This window comes from Hesperophylax consimilis, chromosome 21, assembly GCF_061612785.1.
Source record: "Hesperophylax consimilis isolate HC1 chromosome 21, BYU_Hcon_1.0, whole genome shotgun sequence".
NCBI classification, from domain to species: domain Eukaryota; kingdom Metazoa; phylum Arthropoda; class Insecta; order Trichoptera; family Limnephilidae; genus Hesperophylax; species Hesperophylax consimilis.
In genome coordinates, this window is record NC_142856.1 from 15,350,534 (window position 1) to 15,377,813 (window position 27,280).

At 36.6% G+C, this 27,280-nt stretch overlaps 1 protein-coding gene across 1 annotated transcript in view; it reads left to right on the plus strand.

Annotated features, from left to right (window-relative positions):
• The window catches only part of ldd (lipid droplet defective), a 193,483-nt gene that overhangs the window by 162,381 nt on the left and 3,822 nt on the right, over positions 1-27,280 (plus strand). Inside the window, exons 39-62 of the mRNA XM_089644581.1 lie at positions 539-674; positions 886-1,003; positions 3,079-3,348; positions 5,414-5,534; positions 5,632-5,822; positions 6,744-6,882; positions 7,610-7,814; positions 9,290-9,485; positions 10,454-10,681; positions 11,544-11,661; positions 12,048-12,203; positions 13,381-13,781; positions 14,890-15,128; positions 15,821-16,043; positions 16,696-16,807; positions 17,012-17,178; positions 17,957-18,178; positions 18,824-19,004; positions 19,664-19,776; positions 19,903-20,050; positions 23,059-23,318; positions 24,968-25,244; positions 25,955-26,096; positions 27,154-27,251. Of these exons, the coding sequence (XP_089500707.1) occupies positions 539-674; positions 886-1,003; positions 3,079-3,348; positions 5,414-5,534; positions 5,632-5,822; positions 6,744-6,882; positions 7,610-7,814; positions 9,290-9,485; positions 10,454-10,681; positions 11,544-11,661; positions 12,048-12,203; positions 13,381-13,781; positions 14,890-15,128; positions 15,821-16,043; positions 16,696-16,807; positions 17,012-17,178; positions 17,957-18,178; positions 18,824-19,004; positions 19,664-19,776; positions 19,903-20,050; positions 23,059-23,318; positions 24,968-25,244; positions 25,955-26,096; positions 27,154-27,251 (4,461 nt within the window). The remainder of the gene's footprint in view (positions 1-538; positions 675-885; positions 1,004-3,078; positions 3,349-5,413; positions 5,535-5,631; positions 5,823-6,743; positions 6,883-7,609; positions 7,815-9,289; positions 9,486-10,453; positions 10,682-11,543; positions 11,662-12,047; positions 12,204-13,380; positions 13,782-14,889; positions 15,129-15,820; positions 16,044-16,695; positions 16,808-17,011; positions 17,179-17,956; positions 18,179-18,823; positions 19,005-19,663; positions 19,777-19,902; positions 20,051-23,058; positions 23,319-24,967; positions 25,245-25,954; positions 26,097-27,153; positions 27,252-27,280) is intronic.

The window sequence follows — 27,280 nt, forward strand, 5'->3', positions numbered from 1 at the left end:
ACAGAATTCAGGTCTAAACTAAAAACTTACCTTTTTAAGTTGTCGTACCCTTAAATTAAATATACCAATCCTAAGAGAAAGTCCAGTTATATTCAATTTTTCAATTAAGTCCTAAACCCTGTATCTAAATTTCGCCAATAAACAATTAGATAATGTTAATTAAGTGTTAATCTCAAGTGACCTACCAGGTAAGTATTGTACTGTATATTTTCTCCATAAATAGTTAAGTAATAACACTGTAGAAATAAGTTTGTACAGCGCCTTTGAGGTGTTTTTGCACAAAAATGGCGCTATAAAAGTCATCCAGGTATTATTATTATTATTATTATAGTGCGCCTACAATATTCTGTTCAACAAGAAGGTGGTAGGTACTTGGTTCGATTCATTTAACATCTGTACATTTATTTTCAGGAGGTAGAAAATGAGTTTAGACTAATATTAATTTATTTTTATTGTAATAAGCATTCTTGAGATGTTTATTCCCTTGCACACATATTTAATTTTTATGATTTTCTAATTTTATTATTTTTTTTTACAGACTATGAAGGCTTTAGTCACAAAGTTTTCACAAATGACAGACTGCATCAGCTTGGACCGATTCGTACCAGTGGCTACAGAAGCTTTGCTGGAGCAAAAAGCTGGACAACTAATGATCTTAAATGAGTTCTTGGCAGGTTAGTTCAAATATCACTATTTCTTAGTCAATGGCGTTTTCCCCCCAATAATACATCTGTCAAAACCAACAACTTTGCTTTTGTTTAGTAGAATTTAAAAATAGAGCACTTTCAAATAACACCAAAGAAAACGTTACTAGAAAGTACCTTACTCCTATTATGTACTTCCATTTTTAGAATAATTTATGAATTGATTTTTTTTTTGCTCCAGGTGTTGTGTTTATGGAGAATAATAATAGAAGTGTCAACACCAAGATGTCAGCCAATATAGAGTACAAAATAAGAATGGACATAGACAATGTACCATCAACAAGCAGAATCAAGAACCAGTAAGCTATAAAGATGTTTTATTGAATTATAATTATAAACTGCGCATGTGTTTCTGGGTTTTTGTGAACAAAACCGAAATTATGGGAAAGGAACGAATCAACCGCAAGCGACGTTTCGCGCCATTTGCGGTTGTTACGTTCCTCTCCAATAATTCCTGGTTCAACTCATGCTTCGGTTCGCAAATGCATAAGTAGCATTGGATATGATTGAGAAATAAACAAGGAGTTATTCTAAGTTTATTTTTAAATGTAAGTATGTTAGTCGTAAGTCACTAGTAATAAGTCTTAGATGTATAACAACTAGGATTCATAAAAACTAGTGACTTAGTAATTAGTTTAATAATTACTAAGTCACTAGTTACTATGAATCCTAGTTGTTATTATTTAATAAATTTAATTGTACAGCACCCTTGAGGTGATTTTTCACGAAAACGGCGCTATATAAATTAACTTAATATTATTATTATAAAGGAATGTGTCATTGCATCATAATATGAGTCGTGTAATTTCTATACCCGCTATATCAACTTTCATTGATTTGGAGAAAACTGCAAAAAACTGTCACATCTCTAGCGTACATAAATAAATGCATTACAATTTTTTATATAATGAATTGGAGTAATAAAATTTCGAAAAGCATTTATTTTTCTATATATGTCTAGCAATAATTAAGTAATTTCGATAAATAAAATGGATATAGCGGATTTTGATACTCACTTCGTGATTTTGAAAGTCAACTGAGCCGACATGGCGGGTTTAGAAACTCACGCGTAGATCATTTTGACACACGAGCGTGGCGTCAGAGCGGCGGCCATATTGTATTTTGGCAAAATAACTGCTTGTGATTCGTTGAATCCGATATAGTGGGTTTTGATAGTAACTTTCTGTATGATATAGCGGATTTGGTTTCTCACTTGCAGTTTTAACATGGTTTTTGGTCGCGATAAGGAGGGTTTTGAAACTCAATTTTAGGCTCCTCTTGTTGCTCGCAAAAATGTGAACAAGATGTCATACTCAGATCATTTTGTCAAAAAATCGGATATAGCGGGTATAGAAATTATAGGATTCATATGACGACAAATGTTCAGTATTTCATTTATGGATATTAAAAAAAAATTCGGTTTATTTATATACAGGGTGTTAAGGGACATACTTGACTTACCTTAACCAGTGATTCCTGACATTATTTGGAGTAATTTTTTTTTTTCAACTAAAACATAGAAAATCAGTAGGTATTGTACAGCTAGGGTTGATGAGAGGGGTTGGACGGTTGCTCGACTGAATGAACAGTGACGACGAGTGGAAGAATTAAAAAAAAATAGTTTTTGAAAAAACCAGTCACTAACACCCACATAAATGAGACAAAAAATAAATACTTTTGCTGACGCAATTACTTGATTAATTGTTATAATAATGAATTCGGTATTAGCGCCAATATTTTTTAAAATTTTTTTTATTAGTATTATTATTTTTCAGTACTAAAATACATGAAATAATATTGGTTGTTTTCGAGTTGGGCATGCAAACAGATTGTATGAGTCGCTTCCGTTTCACCTTAATATTACTATTTCTGTATGTTGTCCATGGTCTACTGTATATGTCTACAGTCACCATGGACCTAAAAAACCTGAAAGGGCTTTTTAGGTTCATGACATCAAAAAAATGCAATTTTTTACATGATTAATGTGTAAACAGATGTTCATCTTTTTAGAAAACAATTAAAAATGATATCTACACCAATTTCATAATACAAAATGTTATCTAAAATATTCAATGAGATGAACATTAGTGACATTTTTGGGTAATCGAATTAAGTGTAATCAAAATCATTTTGAGAATAATAATATTAAAATGTTTTTTATTGAGTACAAAATTGAGTACCTATAGCTCGAGTGGTTAAGGAATGTCAAAAATGGTTTATTTAAAACTGATTCTTTCTGTGACTCAAAGTCAGTTTCGGTTATAAAAGAGTAGGAATAGTTATAAAAGAAATTGACTGGTGGCAGCAAATATTTGATGGATTGTCGCACACCTTTTTCAATCGTTATAATATCTCGTTTAATAACTACTTCCAGATTCTGGGCACCAGGTCCCGATGCCGACTTCATCGACAACCTTCGCTACTTCCGAGGCTTTGTGCAGCTGCAGGACCTCATTGACAAGGCCATCATCTCAACGCGCCTGTCTTCGGCGGACCTTTCAACCCCCGTGGCTAGCCCCACCGGGGTGGTCAAGAGAGAAGCACCCTGGACTATGGGAATGGACGCGGCAATCAATGACAGCAGAGTTGAGGACTGGGCAGTCTACACGCAGCAGATGCCGTATGCATGCTGGGTTAAAGACGAGTATGTTATAATTTAATTCAGTATGTTCCTGTCGCTGAGAGCTCAGCTGTAAATCATAAAAATAAATTTATCTTTTTACAAAAATAAATTCTTTCACAACATTCGAGTATGTAGTATCGAAATACCTGCGAATACTGTGCAACTGTTAAATCTCAACTTTGATACTAAATAACTTTTTTTTAAACATTTGTGGGAAAATTTTATTTCATATAGTAAAGTTTTTTATTTGTGTGAAATCGCACATAAGTGCCAACTGCTCACAACAGTCTGGAGCCAGTGAGATTATGGTATCCACAATTGTGGTATGTTGTGAGGCTGAAGGTAGTGGGGAGGGGAAGGAGATGGGGAGGAGGAAGGTGGGGACGTACTAGGTTTTCAGATCTGGTCACCAAACACAGCCAAAGCCATTTCAAGCAACGTTTTAATTCAAATGGTGGTCTTACACCAGGGCGATACTGAGAGTATCTTTCACTCTGGAACGTGCTGCAAATATACAATATATTATTTTGAATAAGTAATTTGTGAAACAACAAAATTAATCAAATAACATTTACTTGCGCACGCCGGGATTTGAACCCGCCACCTCCATCTTGCTAGTCGAGAGCCTTACCCCTCGAGCACAGAGGACGTAAAAACTGTATAAATATATTTTTTAAAGATTGTATATGTGTGTTTGGGGAGTTAAAAATGGTAACTCAGCTTTCGGAGTGGAGCGACTTTGATTTACCACGATTTTGTAAAATTACAATGACACTCTAATCCCAAAAGAATGGTAGTTCGAATATGCAAGTAGTTACACATATATATATATCGATAGACACTGATATTTTTTATATGCATTATTGAGGAATTTATAAAATGTACTTACATTTCTCTCAATCTGAAAATATCTAAAAAATTCTACCATCAGTGTGTTTGAATATAACTCGAAACCAACTAATTTGACATCTATGTATCCATGTTGCCCGAATAAAAATACATTAAAAAGAATTTTTGAGTGGTAGCGCGACCTATTGCAGTAGTGTTGAGTACCTCATACAAAACGCACTACAAATGTTCCATACAAAAACGTAAAATACATTTCATTTCATACGTATAACACATAATTAAATTATCAAAATATATTGTTTAAAAGATTGTATAAATGTGTTTGGGGAGTTTAAAAAAAAAGTTAATATTGTTCTGTAGCGGTTTAAATCGTAGGAAATAATAATAACAATCAAAGCTGCCACAAGCTAGTTATTGCAATCGCCGCCAAAGAGCAGCACACGCCGGCTATAAATTCTCGCCAGCAGCGTCCTCGCGGCAAATCTCGGAACTAATTGCAGAATTCGGATGGATAATTGCCCTAAAATCATCACCTTTCGACAAGGAATATAGTATTAACTCCTGACAGGATTTCTCAGCGAACCTAACCTTGTTCACTCATGTTCCAACGCACTCTCTGCGCGTGGGCAACAGCCGCCTCACCTACTCAACACTGATAGAAGAAAACTATGTAAGCTTGACCTTTCTACCCCCCTATTCATGTGCTTTCGTAAACTCAGTGCCGATTTCGTAACTTAAATTCAGAGAAAGAGATCACAATTAGATAGGATTATACTATATTTTTTTTTTTTTTTTGTAATTATTTTTTATTTTTAATAATAAGTTTACATGGTATATAATTCATTTTACATCTTGTATTTTTTTACTACTCTTCCATTGAAAGCATTTGCTTGTGTATGGAAGGGGACTTATATATATATACTATATACTACGACTGCTGTTCTAAATCTTACGTACATCATACTGTAGTATTGCAATGTGTATAAATTTGACACAATTCTTTTTAATTGTATTTCTCCAAAACAGGTGGTTTGGTGGTTGGTGTATTGGCACCACTTCACTCATTTTGTGTGTGGGACAATTTTGGATTAGAGCCGTAAGGTGTTTGTATATTGACACAACATTACTACATTTTGTGTATGCAACATTATTGTATTAGAGCTGAAGCTAACATGAGGTAGAGAATTGTGACTGCTTGGAGAGAATGGGTTAGTTAATATTGTTGCTTTTTTTGCAGTTTCCAAACAACAATGTACGAGTCTCAAGCCCTCATAGTGGCCTTTTTCTTCTGCCTCATCCTCACTGTGTCCTCCATAGTACGCAACATGGTCTGGGAGAGGGAGTCTGGAAACACTTCTGTGAGTACTCTGAACCATTATTGTTACATGATCTTCCAGTTTATCTAATAATTTATAGCAATATCTTGATCACTAAATCTGGACTAATTAATTCCAGTTGATGTGTGTAATGGGTATGAAGAGACAGCTCCACACCCTCTCCTGGGCCATCGCCTCGCTGCTGGAGGTACTCCTGACTATGTTGGTGCTATGCGCCGTGCTGAAGTGGGGCGGGATCCTGCCCAACACTGACACAGGACTGCTTCTGCTGGTGCTACTCAACTTCGGTCTCTCCATTGTGATGTTCTGGTGAGGAATTGTCTTTCAATTATCTAATTGTAATTTTTATTGCCATACAAGACTCCCAGGTGCCCAGAGTCAGTGGCATTCCCAATTTGGGGAATGTTTTGAAGAGAGTTATATTAATTAAATTTGTGCACAATGTTAATATTATATTAACCATTGATTAAAGATAAATTTTTTAGAATACTGTTTAACCACGTTAATTCCATGGGACATCAAATACAAATTTCGAATTAATAAATTCCCCCGTAATTCGAAAAAACATTTTGTTTGTTTTAAATCCTCAAAAATTTAATTCCTCAGCTGCCCCTTGAAATTCAAGTAGGTAATTAAGGTAAATTCGTAATAATACGATTTACGACGTGTAAATCGAATTTTAAAATCATCACGGCCGACCCATCAAATTCAGATTTTCAAAGATAATACATCAAAAATAGGATGGTTCCATGATAACTCGTCAAAATGACAATTCAACACACCTATAAAAAGTGTTATAAAGTTATGAAAAGTGATGAAACAAAAACTAGGTTACATATGTAACTATTTAACCTAGTTTTTGTTTCATCACTTTTAATGACTTTAAAACACTTTTTATAGGTGCGTTGAATTGTAATTCTGATGAGTTATCCGGTCACCATTACATTGATGGGTATAACCTTCAAAATAAGTTAAAAAGATAAAGTTGTTCCTAAATTAATAAATATCCATCAGGTCATCTGTAGGGTTATTAATTCATACGATTCTTTATTCCGACTCTTGAACAGAAAATTGAGAAAATTTTGATTCACTAAAGCCACGTCTTCTTGGGGCATCTCCGACTTCTTCCGTACCTACATTTGCCCATTATATTTTCTCCTTACGCTCATTTTTCCGTCCATCTGCTCTTCATGTCCAACTCTATCTACTAAGTATCCATTCTTGTTCTAGTTACATGATATCTGCAATGTTCCGCTCTGCCAGTCTGGGTGCTGTGAGCGCCGCTATCCTGTACTTGCTCTCCTATATGCCCTTCATAATCATTATTGCCATGGAGGCAGAACTGACTCTATCCCAAAAAATGCTGGCTGTAAGTTTATTTTTTAATTTCTTCGTAATTGATTGGCTATCTTTGTTGTGTTTGATAATATCGCCATAGGAGCAGATTTAAATCTGTTGCAGAAAAGGTTAGCTAACCTGGTTTCTGTGCAATTATTTTTCTATATTTTTTTATGTCTAAAGGCTCTGTTAAACAAGCAAGTTTTTATGTCAATTTCTTGCCGGCAAAATTTACTACAAACGCCGTAGCCTTCAGTAGCATTTATTTTTTGCAAAGGTTGAACAGATAATCCTAAGAAGTGTAATCTATACCGATTTGAATGAAAAATGATGCCACCAATTTACATAACTCAGGTCCAAGGTGGTCCGATGAAATTGATTATCTTGAAGATAAAATTTTAATGCAGATCAATTTATTAAGAAATGAATGTTCAAAACCCTGATCAATGAACTTCACTTGAACTAAGAAATAATTGAGTTTACTTCCGGCACATGGATACACCCTCAAAACATTTATGTCGTTTTATCTCTTCATTAACATCAACTTACTTTTCAGAACACAAAAAGAACAAACAGAATCCTAACTAGAGATGGTCGATATTTCTTTCCCAGTTATAAGGAACCAGTTCCTTTGCTGTCGCTGAAACTGTCGATATTATTTTTCTGAAGAACCGGTTATTTTTAGTGAACAGTAGTGACAAACCAGTGTAAAAATTACCAAATATCCGAATGAAACTGTTTTATTTGTTATCTTCCAGAGCCTCTCAATGTCCAGCGGCTTCTCCTACGGCCTGCTCCAGACAGCCCGTTACGAGGTCCAGGGCTCCGGTCTCCGCTGGGACAACGTCTGGGGCTCCCCCACGGCCCGTGACAACATGAGCATCTCGCTATCCTGCTTCGTGGTGCTCTTCGACTCGCTGCTGTATGGCATGATCGGGTGGGCCATCAACTCCATCTTCTTCCGTGAGTCGAATCAGCCACTAAAAAATTACAATTCTTTTAAGTAGTCTGCTTTTCAATTTGGGAAGCTGTTCCAGGAACCATTCATTGGAAAAGAAACACCTACCTCTGCCATAGACCAGTCTAAGTAGTTTTCTACAGTTGGTAATTGAACTCATTGGCCTCAAACCCCGTCTGCCCGGCGGGGTTTATCACTATGTCTTGCAATCCAATAACGACAGCACGACAGGCTTGAAGTATATTGGCTTAAAAACAAAAAACGGACGTACAGGGCATATCTGAGTTTCAAATTTTAAATATCAATCGCTCTATAGATAATGAAGCCTTTATTTCGCACTGGCAAAATAATGTGTGCGTAAAGTTTTTCCTCAAAAATAACGAATGAAGTTTTGTTAGTGATCAATGTAATAGTGATTTTTCAAAATGGCGATTGGTTCTGGACTCTAAAAACGCGTTGTGGATGAATTGGTGCATCATACCAAATAAGAAATTTCATTTTACATAATATACCCCAGCAAAATGATGTCAATAAGATTAATGTTCAAAAGTTATATTAGATTATGGACAGGTTTTTTCACAATATTTGAACAATTCATCAAATTTCAAAATCGATTTGCAAGTTCTGTGAAAGTTTTATTCAAGTTCTATTATTATATCATTATTGGCCAGTTTCTTGACAAAACTGAAATCATAAAAAAACTTGAATAGAACTCTCACAGAACTTGAAAATTATTCAAATTTGACACCTGTCCCATGGGTTGTTTCATAGAATTTGAACAATTCATCAATGTTCATTTGGGAGTTCTGTGAATGTCCTATTCAAGTTCTGTTATTATATCATTATGGGCCAGTTACTTTACAAAACTGAAAATAACAGAACTTTAAAATTTAAAGAATTGTTCAACTTCTGAAACAACCCGTCCTTAGTACACCATTGCAGATTTTTAAAAATTGGTATAAAATTAATTCAGAGGTATAGGCCAATTTTTTAGCTCTACAATTTAGAGGCCAATGGGTTACCAGGGATGCCCAGGTTTAAAGGGTGAGGTTTGTCCAGCTCTTTTAGTGGCAGATGCTTCTGCCCACGAGTTGCGTGGCGGGCTGGGTGGGGAGGATCCTGTTGGTTCTTACCGCAGTGGGAGGGATCTATCCATACGTCACTCCTATTCCTGCCCATCTTCCCAAAATTTCCTCTATTTAAAAAAATCCTCTACACAACATTCCCAAAGATGACATTCCTTTATAAATACTTTTTGCTTTATACATACTATTATATTATACTGACCCTCCACACAGCATCCCCAAAGATTATACACCTTGAGGGAAATTAAAGTCAAAGTTCTAAAAATTAAAAAAAAACTTATTCAAGTACTTGATCATGCTATGTGTTCCTGGGGCAACCATTGACTTTTTTTTTAATTTCCATGGATTTTTTAAGGTGAAATTTAATAAAATAATCATTTTTATATTTTTTTCAGGAAACAATATAACAACGGGCGTTATCGGCAGCGGTTCCGACAAGCCCTCTCAAGAGGTGGGCGTGAGGATAGAAGGCCTTAGCAAGGTGTACGGCCGTAGCAACAACGCGGCCCTGTCGCACGTGTCTATGGACCTACTCAGGGGGCACATCACCACCCTGCTGGGGCACAATGGCGCCGGGAAAACTACACTTATGTAAGTTACAATAAAGTTTGTTATGATTCTGGTTGTTATAAAACTTCTTCTTCTTCACAAGCACGGTGTCTTTTTATTAAACTGAAATAGTCCTTATGCGGAAAAACAGTGTTATGTAAAATATGAGTTCTGAGATAATGGCTGTTAAACATTTCATTTGACTGTAGTGAGCATATAAACATTGAAAGTCAAATAAATTTATATGTAATAAGGTATTTCATTTAATAGACAACATATTTTATGTATTTTAATCATTTTAGTTTTGAGTAAAAAAAATGTTAAAAAATTATGTAATTATAGGGTTTTCCAATAAGAGGTGTTATTTTAATGTTACTTTTGAAGCTGTCATTTTTTGACATTTGACAAGTAGAAACTACGCCATTAATAAAAATGGAACGATACACGCTTCAACAAAGCATTGAAATTATTAAAATTCACTTGAGTGAATCAAATGCAAATCATCAGTGATGAGGCCCATTTCCACCTCGGTGGCTTCGTCAACAAGCAAAATTGTCGCATCTGGGGCTCGGAAAACCCAAGAGTTATTGTTGAAAAGCCTCTCTATCCTCAACGTGTGACTGTTTGGTGCGGTTTATGGTCCGGCGGAGTCATTTGGCCTTACTTTTTCGAAAATGAGGCAACAGTTACGGTGAATGGATTGCGCTATCGAGAGATGATTAATGATTTTTTATGGCCGGAATTGGATGGTATTGATCTGGACAACTTTCAACAAGACGGCGCTACGTGCCACACAAGCAACGAAATCATTGATCTTTTACGGAAAAAGTTTCTTTGAATATCAAAATAACACCTCTTATTGGAAAACCCTGTACACATATTTGAAATTCACTTTTCCTTTCGGTAATGAATGAATACAAATCTTGGAAGCGGAAATGAACCCATTTCCCGATATCAGATTGAGTTGAAACTCTGTTGCTAATAATAAATACTAATCTCTCTCTTTCCAGAAAAATTCTTACCGGCATGATCAAGCCCACGGCCGGCAAGATAATCATCAACAAGCAGCAGAGCCCCAACCAGGAGGAGGACCTTACGTACAAGATAAAGAACCACATCGGCCTGTGTCCCCAGTTCGACGTTCTTTTGGAGGTTATGTCTGCCCGAGAACATCTGACGTACTATGCTCAGCTCAAAACTGGACTGCCTAGTTCGGATGTGAAACATGAAGTTGACAGGTGTGTGAAATTTACATACATTCATTTAATCGATTATGTAAAGGCGGTATCAGAAGGATCAAGAATGTTCACTCGAGTGAAGGCTCATTTTTATTTCATTCCGCGTTCACACAGACAGATCGACATTCTCGACGATGTCGTCGAACAATTCTGTGCAACACACTTTTGAAAAATGATTAATACAGATTAAACTAAATAGGTTACGATAAGTGTTTATAACTTAGTTTTTCTTCGCTTTTAATGACTATATCGCTTTTCAAAGGCGTGTTGATTTGTCACTGAGTTGAGATGTCATGGAACCCTTTATATTCATCTAGTTTATGATTCCAGAGACATTGGTAATTCTTAAAATTCTCACAGTTTAAGTTTCAATGCCGGCAACCCGGGCGTTTATTTTATTGCGATTTTTTTTATACAGTTTGCTTCCCGCCTCACTAGACAAAGTCTGTTTTGATCGTTCCACTTGAACACCATTTGAATGCGTCCGACACTACGTCTTTCCGCTACAAGAAGTGAAACCAATGACCGAACCCAAGTGAATATTCATTCCATGTCTAGACATTTCATCCTGAGCCGAGTGAATAATACCGAATGCCAAAATCCAACATTGTTTGATTGGTTCACTAATGAATATTATCGACACTTGTTTCATTTTGTGTTTAGACTTTTCTCTTCAATTAAAAGAGTCAAAATGAAATAAACCTACAGTCAACGATTGGTGGTCCACCAGTTCCTAGTCATCTTTCTCCGATTCTCAGGCCCACCCATTCTGCTACAATCTTCTTGCATGCAATCAGTCCACCTCTTCCTCAATCTGCCTCTGATCGCCAAATCAATGAATTTCTATTTTATTTGTTTTCAGTATGCTAGATGCCCTGGGATTGGGCCCCCTGTCGGTGGAGCCAGTTTACCGATTATCTGGAGGATTAAGACGAAGACTGTGTGTCGGCTTGGCCTTCATCGCAGATCCTCACTTGGTGGTAATTAATTTATATTATTTTTACCATGTTTTCGTATAATGCTACCATAAATCTTTATGAAATAGAGTGAGCTCAATAACAAATAGTGACGGGTAAATTCAGGTGCATAAATTTTTGAGGAATACTCCCGAAACGGGAAATATTGCGGGAATTTTCTTCTAAATGGTTTAATCCTTGTAGGTATGTACTAACTAGTGATGTTCTCACCTACAATGAATTTTGATGTTTTACAAATGTATTAATTAGAGTATGCTGGTAATAGAACTTTTAGAATTTTAGAAAAATACCGAAGACGTACCCACATAAAAGTATAACGAATCACTCGACATCATACCTTCCAAAAGATAACATTTTTAAATTATGACTAATATTCCTACCATTCCTAGGTATTGGATGAACCCTCCAGCGGAGTAGACCCGGTGGCTCGCCGAGACATCTGGTCCATGATCCTGGGGCTGAAGGCGCAGAGGACCATCTTGCTGACCACGCACCACCTGGACGAGGCTGAGATCCTCAGTGATACTGTTATCATCATGGACAAGGTACAATTCTATATCTTTCCTTTGTAAAAATAATAAGTAACATTCTGAAATTTGTTGAACATTGATCATCTCAGAAAAAAGTTGGTTTGAAAGGTCTTCAGATCAGAGGTACAAATTTCCCCTCCACAAACCTCCCCTACAAATTTCCCCTCCTAGGTCTGAACTTCACTGCAATTTTCCTCCTTTAACTCATAAAAATAGGCTAAGGGCATTTCACTATCTCTGATTATGTTCTGACTAAACACTAATCCGCGGATTAGTCATTTTTTCGTTTTCACTATATCTGAATAACGCTAACGCTCGGGTTAAAGTTCGATTTGACTAATCAGTGCTCGAACCTCACGTTAGGCGCTATTCCTCGAATCAAAGATGGCGTCAAAACATTCCGAGTTTGACAGCGGAGAAGTGAGTCGAATTTTGTTGCGAATTATTATGGATACCGAGGTTTTTGATTTACAGAAGCAGGTGAAAGGGCGGCGATGCGAAGGCTGCGAGTTTTAAGAGCTCGAATGAATTTGAATGCTTGTATGATCCATCCTGAATTATTTGATTGTGTTCAAAATAAGAAACAATGTATTAATTCGACACGAATCTATCTAAAATGACCTGATAATCAACGTAACATAACCAAAAAAATGCACACTTTGCGGTGTGCGGACTATGGCGAGAAACTGGATGACGGCGTTGACCACAGATCAATTGGCGTTGACGCTAGCATTCCATAGACATTGATGGGATAACTGCAATCATTTTGCGATGTTGCCAGACTACTTCGAGTGTTATCTATCCGGAAGCTCGGCAACAATGGTGAAACGGTCGCCGTTGAATAACGAAGTTATTCTGATCTTTAAAGCCAGCCAACGGCTAGCTAGTCAGATATTTAGCCCGACATAGTGAAATACCTCCTAAGTATCATAAATCCAGAAAACCGCTTGAACCCTGGATTCTGCGAAAAAATCAGTACATACCACCATCAAAGAATGATGAAGATATCAATAGATAAATGTACAAAATACAACCTCACTCTGTGTCTTGCCTTTGTAGAGGAAGTTTTTGACTCAAACTTCAAACACTGTTTGAGTCAAAAGGTTAATGAAAAAGTCTTCATTTTAGATAAGCACATTTGTTATGCCAAATTAATGAAAAGTCTGTTGATTTAACCTTATTTATATTTCAGGGACAAGTTCACGCATCGGGCACACCGCTATCTTTAAAACACCGATACGGCGAAGGTTACAAGTTAACCGTGACTTACCCACTGTCCCAATCCTTCATCACAGACCAGACCAAACTCTTCAAAGACAATGAAACCAATGGAAATATAGTTCTGCCAAAAAAAAATGGTTCAATCGGCAGCATCAACATTACGATGAACGGGGGCAAGGCTATAAATGGAAGCAATGCTACAAATGGTAGCGGTAATCATATTGGAGATGGTGTTTTGGAGGTTAACCACAGTGTCAAGGATTTAATGGAAGTGGTTAGAAGTGTTGTTGCTAATTCTAAAGTGACAGATGTTACACGGCATGAAGTGGAAGTACAGTTACCGTTTTTGGATGATAAAGGACTAAATAACGAGTAAGTAACGATTTTAATGCTATTGCTTATTTTTTCTTTATTTCTGTATTTATATTACATAATAGATGAGAAGGCTGATAGAGACATTAAAAGGTAATTGATATTGAAAAGTTGTCAAGGAAATAAGAATTGGAACTGGCAGAGGAAGGACAAAAGTAAACTGAATGCATTACAAATGAGATTTTTAAAACCAAAAATTAAAACTGTGATCTGGAAAAGATGCAAGGCTGGTTCTGTTCAATAAACATTATTAAAAAAGAGACACTTAAATGCTTTAGATTTATAGACTGGATAGACAGAAAAATAATCGCATCGCACCAGGGCCAGCCCGGAGCCAAACGGCGTTACTACAAACCTCAAAGGCGCTGTGTTGGGTGTTCGGTATTATCAGTGCCTTGGTAAGTCAGCGCACTCCCACAGGGCCGGCTCTGCATGGCACGACAAATTTATCAAATACTTTAGTCTCGATATTGGACATGTCAAAATTTTTAATTATTTCTGAACTTGACCAGCTGAACTCTCCGGCATTGCCCAAGCTTTACACAGAGTTTCAGAGAAATCAGACTTAGACAGTGACCTTCCTCTTGTTTTGAAGATCAAGTGTGCAAAATTTCATCAACCTTGGAATATAACTAGATTTGTATAAAAATCAATCAAATGCTGGATTTCCATTCTCTCTGCCTATCCCTGCGGTAAAATGGTGTTGTACCGTGAACTTAAAATGCCCCTGACAGAGCTATTCGATAACAATTTAAAGCCGCGGGGTGAGGGGGAAGATGTATGAAAATTGTCAAAACCTGCCTAAATTTTTTAATAACATCCCATACCGTGTCTTATCAAATACCCAAAAAATATTCAAGCTATTATGTATATACCACTTTGCGTAAAAATCATTTCAAAAGTTTGTCATACAAGATGGCTGCCAAGCAATTTTCCCTCTCCCTAGATTTGGCTTCAATGCCATTCATACAAAATCACACAAATGCTCTGTTTAGGGCTTTTTGGTTCATGTGTTTACCCCTGTATATTTTCCTCTAATTGCATGAATAAAAGATATTTTTTATTTTACTATTACTTCATTATGTACTATAATTTTATTATTTTCCAGTTTCCTAGCACTCACGGAATCGCTAGAATCCAAACAGTCAGATCTGAAGTTCTCCGGGCTTAGTATGGACTGCAGCACCTTGGAGCAGGTGTTCCTCACTCTCTGCGGGAAGAAAGGAGAGCTGGAGGGGACGGGAGAGGTGCACATGGACACGGACTTCGAGATAGAGGGAGACAACAAGAAGTGGGAACCCGAGAATAGTGATTCAGAATCTGATTTAGAGTCTGGATTCAATTCTAGTAAGTTTATTACATATCATATTATTATTTTATATTAAAAAAAACACATAGAAGTTTTTCAAACAATTGAAATCAAACAATTCTGTTTTAAACAATAAAGCAGAGTTTTTTTGAAAAAGCCAAATCTCTTGCAGTTAGCTTTGTTGTAATGATATTTGCGCAGCTTTTTCTGTATATATTCTGACCATATCCAAGTTGTATTCAAGTTACAAATATAAACTATAAATCTATTCCTGTGATTGTTACATACATGCACCTATATTTCACGCAATCAAACTGAATCAAAATCAAACTGTGGACTGAACTCTTTCATTACATTATTTATATAGATTTTCTAAGCACTCAGATTATAGGCCCATCATTTCACCTCCCATATTTTACCTTATTTCCCTTACATAGTCCTATTGAATTTTCAGAGTTGTCTTCGGGTATTTGACTAAGCTCTCCTATGTCACACAATCGCGGAAACACTTACTGAACTCAACTGTAACTCTAACTCTTTTGTGGCAATTTCTGACCTTCCACTTTTGTAGAATGACAGAAATGTAAATCTAACTCTTTCAGTACAGCTGTAATTCTTGTTCTGTTCTTAATTGTTACAATTCCATACCAACCTCATTCACCCAATCACAGCGAAGCAACTGAACTCATTCAGAACGGTAATTGTAATTCTGTTATTGCGGTAATTCCAGCACCCCTGTCCTTCCTGCCGCTGCTCCAGTTCTTGGCCCTGCTCCAGAAGCGCCTGCTGCACTACTTACGCAGCCCGCGCCTGCTGGCCGCTGCGCTCCTTCTGCCCACGATCTTTGTGGCCATGGCCATGGGCTTCAGTCTCATCCGACCACCACCTGACAGCCACACGCCAGTTAAACTAGACCACACCTTGTATGGAGGACATTCTGCTGAATTTGCCACGTAATACATTCAATATTGTTGTGAAATTCAACACTCGCACTGTATGAATTGCTGATTTATTCATGTTTTCAGGTGCTAAGTCTCTAAGGTTTTGGGTGTTTCAAACGCCATCACATTGTTCTACCGGTATTTCAATGGAAGTTACTCTGACGAACTTGCTTCATTGATCACTTCGGCACTGGTGCATAGTTGAAAAACAGAACAAACGCGCGCCCAACATTTGTACATGGTTGACATTTGTCATATGAGAATGGGTCGTTTCTACAACTCGTTTTTGAGTTCAACAGCTTCGCTACGGAACAATTTGCCGGTCTCTTCAAGACCTATGTTCACTCCTTAAAAACTACCCTCCACGCAGCATTATTTTCCTCAGGGCCTCCTGTGTGGAGTTGTCAATGTAAAAAAAAAAAAATTTGATTGCCATTTTGAATATATGTGATTTGAACAGTCCCCGTTAAATGCAGATTCTCGCTCCCTTGCATTTGATCAAATTGTGATCAGGAAAGTCTCAAAAAGGTTATTTATCACTGCATCTTTGGTTGAAACATAGAGGCTGTTAGACCCTTGGTCAATAAGACTTGTTTTTTTTACTCTTTTGGGAACTCTGATGTATTTCTGAAATTTAAAAAAAATATGTTTGTCTATTTTTCAGTTTTCCTGATCCTTCAAAGTATCCATTCCTGGAGCCAGGAGATGAAGTAATACAAAGATTGATACAAATGTCCTCTCAATCAGGAAATAGGACTTCAAAGATATGGATTGAGGTAATTCATTATTTATGTGCTTTAGTTTTCTGAATCTCATTTTCAAATGTCTCGAAAATTGATGAGAAACCATTGTTGGTAGTATTTTTACACTTGAGAAACTACCTCCCACATAATTGAGACGCCTCTAGATTATCTCTCTTTACATGAGGTTTCTCCCGAATTTTTTAGTGAATTTCATTCAGGTTTGTTTTATGTTTCCAGAATGAGCAGCAATGCGAGTGTTTGAACGGTTGGCAACACTGTGAAGATAACGAGGACACATCTCTCCGCAATTCCACGGCACCAGAAAACCAGATCATAGTCCTTCCTTCCATGAAGGAGCTGGTACACTGGATAGTCAACTCACAGGACCAGTACATTGAGAAGAGGTAAGTGGTATTTTTCCCTTTTTTTTATCGTCTTCTGTAAAACTACCATCGTTGATCCCTTACACAAAGTTTGTTTTCCTTCTCTTTAAAATACCTTTTGCACAGCTTCCCCCTTAGATGCTGTAGACTTCCTGTATGTTGTAAACATGAAAAAATACATCCTCTATGTTTTTCAATGTAATATGTACTTATTTACACAGTGAATACATATTGTAAAGTGAGCATCACATCTAGTGAAATGGACGTTTGTAATATTTTTTTTCGTAGATAATATTATTAGTGCACCAATTTATGTTATCGCCATAAAGCTGAAGATATGCACGGTGTCCGGAAACTCGTAGTACAAGCGGGAAACTAGTGAATCTACAACACGTTTGGAGCCGATTTTGTGGTATTTTAGATGTGAGCTGTAGTTGTCACTGTTTTGAGTAAATCGAGTCATAAGTTAAAAAAAAAATAATAATGTGTTGTAGATTCGTTAGTTTCCCGCTTGTGCTACTAGTTTTCGGACGCCGTGTATATAATTTATGGAGCAGTAAAACCAACACAAAATTTTTGGCATCATGACATTTGCACTAAATTTTCTGTCTGAAATTACTATGTCAATGTAGCTGTTTTCTGTTATTTCCATCACAAGCTTTGGAATGTCTAATTAATTGTAAAAAATAATAGCAGACACCATATTGTTTCAGTCACATTCTTCTATTGTCTAATAAGTATTGAAACTCAAAACTGAAAAAGAGCAAACCAGTTCTATTATAAGTTTTTTTTTTTTAAGATATGGTGGTTGGAGTCTTGCCCACACCCAACTGAACGAAACATCCTCCATGAGCCAGGCGCAGTTTGTGGTGTGGTATAACAACAAGGGTCAGCACTCGCTTCCCGCCTACCTCAACACCCTCAGCAATGCAGTCCTGCAGGCCGGGGGCGGTGGGGGGAATATCACCACCTACAGCCACCCCCTCAAGCTGTCAGCCGAGCAGCTCAGCAAGTCTACCCTGTGAGTATTGTCACAATTGTTTTCTTCCTATGGGCGCCTGCCAATGGGACTTTTTCTTGAAGTGTACTACTGTGACCATACTATAGGGTTTTCCAATAAGAGGTGTTATTTCGATATTCAATCGTAAAAGATCAATGGTTTCATTGCTTGTGTGGCACGTAGCGCCGTCTTGTTGAAAGTAAACGCTGTCCAGATCAATACCATCCAATTCCGGCCATAAAAATCATTAATCATCTCTCGATAGCGCAATCCATTCACCGTAACTGTTGCTCCAGCCTCATTTTCGAAAAAGTAAGGTCCAATGACTCCGCCGGACCATAAATCGCATCAAACAGTCACACGTTGAGGATAGAGAGGCTTTTCAACAATAACTCTTGGGTTGACGAAGCCACCGAGGTGGAAATGGACCTCATCACTCAAGATGATTTGCATTTGATTTTCTCAAGTGAATTTTAATAATTTCAATGCGTTGTTGAAGCGTGTATCGTTCTATTTTTATTAATTGCGTAGTTTTTCTTGTCAAATGTCAAAAAATGACAGCTTCAAAAGTAACATCTACCGAAATAGCGGGCTATTCAAAATAACACCTCTTATTGGAAAATCCTGTACTAAAAAAGGCATATTAATATTATTTTTAATTGCCAGGTTGCAGCATGTAGCGGATGTGGGCATATCGGTGGTACTCCTAATCGGGTTCAGTCTTGTGCCTGCCGTAAGTGCCGTGTTCCTCGTAGGCGAGAGGACCTCTCAGCAGAAGCGCCTGCAGCTACTTAGTTCTGTGCACCCTGTCACATACTGGATGGCCTCGCTAGTGTGGGATGTGGTGGTAAGTTATCACTTCTTAGTTTCTGTTTTCTGCAAACAATAACAGATGTAGTAATGCAAAGTTTACTAACGGAACTGCAATATGGAGAGTGTAAGAAGCAAGCAGCTGGTGGGCAAGACCTGTGGGCCTACTCTGCATCTTTCGAAACTTTCCTGCAGCCGGTTTAGCCACGTCACAAAACCCGTATTAACCCTTCCCTTACGGTGTTAAAAAAATCCTCATCCTCCGGTGCTATACACTCGGTAAATATTTATACATTGTAATTACTTAATGCAATAAATAAATGTATTGCGGAGGAATACCAAAAAATTTTAACTGTGTGTTTAGTATATTTACTGAGATATTTTATTAATTAGAGACGATCTTCACCCAGTTGACAGCACCGGTACCGGTAAGGAAAGGTTAAACCACAAACTCTCTGGTTGTTAAACTCACCCCTACTTAGTTACCAAATGTAGCGAACCACTTGAGAACCACCATAGGTGTTGATTATCCAACGAATGGTTCCGGGGGCGGCGGTACCCATACCCGCCTCCCAAATTGACTACTTCTTGACATACATACCTATGTTCCAGAATAGGAAACATAAATATGTATTTTATCTTTTTCTGTTCACATCTTATAACATACTAATGTTTATTATTTATATTTGTTTCCAGATCATTATAGCAGCCATAATTCTGTCTATCGTAGTATTCCAAATATTTGGTCTGCCTGTCTATGTGTCAAGAGACAACTTAACTGCTGTGTGTTTTCTTCTTTTTCTTTATGGGTAAGTTTAATTGTTAATTTTTTCTATCCTGATCAATTTCGTCTTTCGACTTGCTATCAAATTTCATTTATGGAAAGAATTTTTGTAATTTTCTGCATTTTGTTTCTTATTGTGATATGATTTCAGGGTTTCGAGTTCATCTCTTGTCCACTTGTTGGAAAAGCTGTTCAGTGAAGCCAGTTTGGCCAACATGGTGATATTCTGCACCAATGTATTTGTGGCAGTCATCGGTCTAACCATTCTGCTCATCATTGATGTGGTCACCACTTCTGATGTAAGTTGAACTCTTTATACAAAAATATCAGTTGTTTTTCTTTTGAGACGTTTTGCGCTGTCGTCTCCTTTTTTAGTCAAAATTTTGGACAGTCCTGCAATGTCCATAATTAGGGCGAAATCGTAATACCATGAGACCATTACTTAATATGGCTGATTTAATGGAACATCCTCACCATCAAAGGCTCTGCTGAAATGATTAGGAGTTTCAGCTCCAGAATTGGTGCTCTGTTGATTCCCAAGTAAATTTGGCTTCCAGCCTGAAGAGATTCTTCACAAATTACCAATTGCTGATCCTGTACAGACGTCATGTACACTTTACAGTTGAATTTGATCGTTACCTTTGGGCTGAAGCCATTAAGAACTTGATTAACCTTGCTGGAATCTGTTCGAAGGATGGAGGTCTTACAATCCATTATTTTTATTATTTTTTTTTAATTCTGCAAAATTTTCATTTTAATGCAGTTTAAATACTGTTGGAATTTGCTCTAAGTTTCAAACCAATTATAATTAATATAGAGTAACTGACATAGAATATAGATGGCGCTAGTTTACACCTTCTTTAGGCAGCGAAACTAGGTTATTTAAGTTCCAAATTTAATTAGGGAACTCACTTCTCTCCGATATTTTCTAGCTAAAGAAACACAAAGTGACAATTATATTTCGCTCTCCGTAGATGGAGTAATCTCCACAGAGTGTCGGTAGCAATATAAACTTTTGAAAAAACATAGCCATAAATCGGTGTAATTTCAACTTCTCCAAAGTGTTTTATTTTAAAAGAGGAATCTATCCTTTTGTTCACAAGTCCTAACTTTTTACAAATACCATATTATAAAACAAATATATTTGTATAATGCATAAGTATAAAATAACTAAAGTTTCTAATGGTACCTGCTACAGCAGCCTACATGCTAAATATATCCATATCTGAATTCATTCATTTCAACAGCAAGCTTGCCCTACCCACCTGCATGACCACTGGCAAGTTAGGCCTGGAGATCAAGCAGTCTATGCTGCCGGTGACGGAGATAACCATTGGAAACTTAATGCTTTCCAAGATAGTCGAATTTTGAAACCACCCACGAATTAGTTTGAAGAAATGTGCACAAGAGATAGACGGTAGAATATTAAATTAATGGATCAATGTACAGACAAAATGCCGGTATGTCGAGACTTTTTTCCCAGAGATACAGTAAATGATGCTCAGAGGAACTATCCACATTGATTATTGGCGATTAACTCACCGACCAAAACGAAACACCTGTTTATATTTGATGTCAGCATCGATCTCCAAATACAGTCCCATTCATAGACATATGAATATTAGTAGACCTGCCCTAAGTGATTAAAAGCGTATTATTCCCCACTCCCCATACCGGTTCCATTGGAGCCGGCTGGGCTCGCGTATGGCCTCAAGTGAAATTTGAAAACGTGACGTCATCATTCTTGTGCGAACTATGGTCGAGGCATCATCGGTTCATTTTACGAAATAACACGGCAAAATGGTGACTTGTGGTATGAAAACTTGTAAAAATAGATGTAAAAAAGAGAATAAACCCAATTGTCGTATTACATTCCATATATAAGCATTATTTTACTTTATTTTAAGCATATTCACATTGTATAATTTGGATCAGTTGTAGAAACATATACTATCACATCGAGATACGTCTGGACGTGAAACACAAAGCTGGTTGGTTGCTGGGAAGTAAATTATGAACATTTATAAAAGTGTCTTAACTAAATACGTAAACGAAATATTCGACTCTGAAAATAGAAGAAATTTATTTTGCAAATTTGGACTTCGCAAATTTGTTCATAACGTGGCGAGTAATTTGCGCTCCCATGTAAAAATGTCTATTCATTCAAAAGCAGATTTTACTTTTAAGAACTAAATGGTGATATTATAATGCGAGATACCTATATACTGTCAGATTGATTTATTGACGAATCACAGTCAGCTTTACCCCCTTCGTTCTTCAACAGTTGATTTTACTCCTCACCTTTAATTTCTAGTCTATATATTCATATGTCTGTGGTCCCATTAGTTTCCGACATCCATTAGATATTATGTGGCATGTGCCAACTTAAGTTTCTGTGTACTTTCGCAGTAAGTAACCTGCTCCGTGAAACCACTAACTCTCTGAGTCACCTCTCTTAACCGGTCAGCAACGTAAGCAGATATACACGATAAAATAACGATAGCAGTCAAGTACAATAAGCGTGTTTACACGTCAACGCGTGTGTTTCCACAAAAATCGTCATAACTCCGTTATTCTTCTAGTGACATCCCTAAAACAAAAAGTAGAATATTTGTATTGAATGAAGCTTCACATCTCTATTCAAAGTTATCCATAGAAACCCGTAAAAAGACCTACTCAGTGGAAGCAAATTTTACCCGCCAAATCGTAAAACGACGCCAAGAAAGCCGTTTGACGTGCCGACCCGCCTCGCAAGTTTAATTATTTTTTTAAAAATATATTTTGTATGAAATGGTCAAAAAGTGAAGTGACAGAATTGTTTATTGTACATTTGTACGATGAAATAAGTGTTTTTTTTTTACATTATCCGTGATTTTAGTATCGTTTTTACATAAAACATTACAGGTGAGTCATTTTTACAATTTTTTCATGTTTCCATTCTAAATTTAAATATTTACAAATGTTAATATTTATTTATGATACAACAATTTGAAAGCCTATTTTGTAACCTTTCTAAAACAGTTTTTACTATTCGGCTCCGTTCAGTAATGTTTCATTTATAGAGCTTTGATTGTGAGGCGGTAATAACACAACGTTTTCGTGAAATTGACATTTCGGTAAAGACATCTTAGCTTCAAGTTCGCGAAAAGTCGGAGGGGTTAATGTGATAAGACAAATGCCATCGATGTGGTACAGAAACTAAAGTTGGCACATGCCACATAATATCTAACGGAAGTCGGAAACTGATGGGAGATGTATGAAAGTGGATTAAGTGAGACATGTTAGTTGATAATTTATTAATTTCTAGATGGCGCAAGCTGTCCGCAAGATCCTGCACAAACTATTCCTGATCTGGCCGGGCTTTGCGCTGGGTGATGGCCTGGTGCAGATATCACGCAACAGTATCCAGGCCGACCTTCTGGCGCGCTTTGGCCTCGATACATATGTCTCCCCGATTTCGTGGGAATTGCTCGGCCCGCACATGCTCGCTCTTGTCGTCACCACGCTTGTGTTTGTGACGCTCAATGTGACCATTGAAATGAGGCTGTTTGATTGGCTGCTTGAAAAGTGAGTATGATTGATCAAATAAATATATTTTTTTTAATTAAGGACGGGTTGTTTTGGAGAATCTGAACAATTCATCAAATTTCAACGTTCATTTTCAAGTTCTGTGAAAGACTTTTTCAAGTTCTGTTTTTATTTCAGTTTTGTCAAGCAACTAGCCTACAATGATATAATAACAGAACTTGAATAAATCTTTCACAGAACCTGTAAATGAATGTTGAAATTTGATGAATTGTTCAGATTCTCCGAAACAACCCGTCCTTAGTCTAACGATGATGGAATAGCATCATGAATAAATTTAGTGCACATTATAAGACACAACACTCTTGTTTCTTACATATTAATTTGGTGTAATTTTAACTACGCCAGCTAGTGGGGGTGAAAAAATGAACATCAAGTCATCAACTATGAAACAGAAATCTGAAGCAAAATCCAAATTCGGCAACAAAACCATATTATTTGAGGCATATTTTTCAATAAATTGTTCAATAGGGACATAAATTTATTAAAAAAGGAATAACATTGTGTTTTTAGCTGATAGACAATAATATTGGATTTTTGTACAGATTTTTTTTTTTTACTGTAGAACAGATTGATTATTATCCATTTACAGTACAAGATTTCTTATTTTAACATTATTAACATTTGGAAAGATAAGTTTTTCAAGTTAGACTATATATTAACTATTTTAGAAATTTCATTCAATAGCACCATTCCTCTTGTCCTTTTGTGCTGCCGTGTGAAATCTTGAACAAGTCCTGTGTATCCAAAATTTTCGCTCATCAACTAATGTATTAATGTACATATATTTACTGTTCTCAAGAATACATGATACATTATGACAATAATACATAATAATGTTTCATTAATTGCTCCCACAGATAATTTTTCACATAATTATCAACCTAACTAGGATTAATAGCCTTTATCGAGGTTAACAAATAAATTTACACATTTGAGTAAAGCAACATAAAGTAATCACTACATATGTAAACACAAAATATTATAAGGAGAAAGAAAAAACATTTACATGAGTGGCCAGTTTGGTACTTTGAGAATGCGTTGTAACAATATTTGAACTATAAATAAATCATTATTCCCCAAATCGTTTATGAACATATTTGTATTTACCTTTTACTACCCATTCTTATTTGTTATTTACTTGCATATTTAGCTTACATATTATTATAATAGATTAATATTACTTACATAATATTACTTACATTTTCCTTTTGTTACTATTTTTGTTATTATTATGTATTTAAACATCCATGTATGTAAATTTTTGGGCACCATGCCTGTTTTATGTACTTAAATAAAAAATAAATAAAGAAAAAACATACCAAACATAAAAACAACTAGGATAACACTCTGTTTTTAGCACATGGACTTTTATGCAAAGTCTTTATTTAAGGAAGTTCAAGGATGTTACAGATAAAATTTCAAGTACATTGTCGTACTATGAAATTTTTAATATTTTCAAGAATGACGAACTATTTTACACAGGGCCGGTCGTGAGTCAAATGGCGCCTGGCGCTAGTAAAGCCTTAAAGGCGCTGTGTTAGGTGTTACGTTATTATCAGCACCTTGGCGCCTAGGTAAGTCGGTGCCCGGAGTATTGCATCATTTTTAATTTAAACCAATTTTTTCAGGTTCTTCAAATCAGACATCCCGCCTACCGATTTAGACACGGAAGATTGCGATGTGGCGACTGAACGCTATCGCGTAGAACTGGCCACACTGAAGGCCTACTACAACATGGACTACGCCGGTGACAATAACAAGGCAGAGAGAGAGGGAGTGGGTGGGGGCCCAGGGGAGGTGGAGAAGGACACGCTGCAGGTGCTAGGGCTGGTGAAGCAGTACAGGGCGGTGCTCGGGGCCAGGGTAGCAGTTAATAATGTTACCTTTGGGGTTAAGAGAGGACAGGTGAGATTTCATGATTTATTTGTTTATAATTTGAGTAAAAATAATTAATTTGAGCCCCACATAATTTTGAATATAGGTACATACATATAAAAAAAACCAGTTCCGGTTCAGCCTGAACCTTCTTCAGGGTTGTATAAATACATACTAAATTAAACAAATAATAATAATGAGTAAGGTGAGGTGGCTATGTCTCCTTTGTGTCTATTGGACTTGTATCGAATGCAATGCTACCCAAAGGCCACAAAGCAACTTTCTGACCATAGAAGGATAAGAAAGCTATTATTTACATCGGTTCCATGATATTTCATGAAAATGAAAATTCAACACACCTTTAAAAAGTGATATAGAGTCATTAAAAGTGATGAAACAAAAACTAGTTTTAATAGTTACCTATTTAGCCTAGTTTTTGTTTCATCACTTTTCATGACTTTATATCACTTTTTGTAGGTGTGTTGAATTGTCATTTTGATGAGATACCCGGTCACCATCTAAATCGTATCCTCTCCCCGGGGAGTACTGAGACACAGTATTTACGTCGCATCCCCTCTCTTTTGCCCAGGCGATGCCAGGCCAAACAGTGACCGGCGACCGTCAGCCAATCACCGCAAAGCACGAAATAGCTAGTAAAATATTTGTGTTCACAAATAATTGTAATGTAAATAACTCCGCCTATTTCTATTTGTAAATAATAATATGTTTATGTTTGTCAGTGTTTTGGCCTGCTGGGAGTGAATGGAGCGGGCAAATCTACCACCTTCAGCATGCTGACAGGAGAGCTGCGGCCCACGGGGGGGTGTATCTACGTCAGGGGACAGAAAGTCTCACAGAGAGACATCTGCAATGGGGACATTGGTAAATACATACTCATTTTAGGTCTTTCATATTAAAATATAGGCTAAACTGTGGATAATAGAAACAAAGGGGGGTATGGCATAGAAGCGTGCCGAGTATCTCAGAGGTATGACCAAACTGCATAGGTGTGTAGGTAGAAACAAAGGATCAATGAAACTTGGTATATATACATTAATTGATGGGTATTTTTGCAAAATGACTTATTCCTCCTATTCATGTTTTGTTAGGAAATCGCACAAAACTGATACAGGTGTCAAATATATACAGTTTTTTTTAGTAATAGTAAATATTTTAATAAACTTTAATAATATTCAATTTGAATCACATAATATAAACAAGTATTGAAAAGTAATAAGATATTTATATTTGGTATAAGTCTGTTTTGCAAAACAATCATGGAATAATCCTGTTTTGCAACCATCTGTCTTGGAATAAGCTGATTTTGAAAAGTGATTATGAATAAGCTAAACTTCCATACAAATCAACTAGGTGGCTCTTTTGTTTTGGATCATTGGCTGTTCTGTTTCTGTTGGCTGAAATGGAATAAGTCTGTTTTGATAGTAACATTAGATGGAATAAGACGAGTTTACAAGAAACAGTCATTTTCTATGAAAAAGCTAAAGCTACTTTATTGTAAAAAAAAATAGTAGAAATATATTGGCACAATTGGAGCAGTCTGCTCCGGGTGCCGAACTGCCAACGTGCTGATAAAACTTAACAACTAACAGTTTAACAGCCCTTTATTTATTTACGCAATATTATTTTTAAACCAAAACGGTGCTTCACAATTATACAGATCATCTGAATATTATTGATTACAGTGATCACCTCCCTAGACGTCTAATGGTTTTAACGAGGGGTGTCAAAAATGTACCCTCATTGAGGGTACATTTTTGATTAACTTAATTTAGGGCACCTGTAGCCTCAGGTGCCCTCAATTGTTATGAACACAAATTTTTAACAACTACTATGTCATTGTCATTTTGGTGATAATTCTGAATTATTAACGCCATTGAAATGATGTCAAACTAAAGTGTGTATTTTTTCCCTTTTACAGCATATTGTCCACAGAATGATGCTCTGGATCCTCTACTTACACTCACAGAGCACTTGCAGTTCTACTGCAGAATAAGAGGAATTAAAAATTCCGGCAAGGTTTGTAATGCAATGTCATGTTTATATGT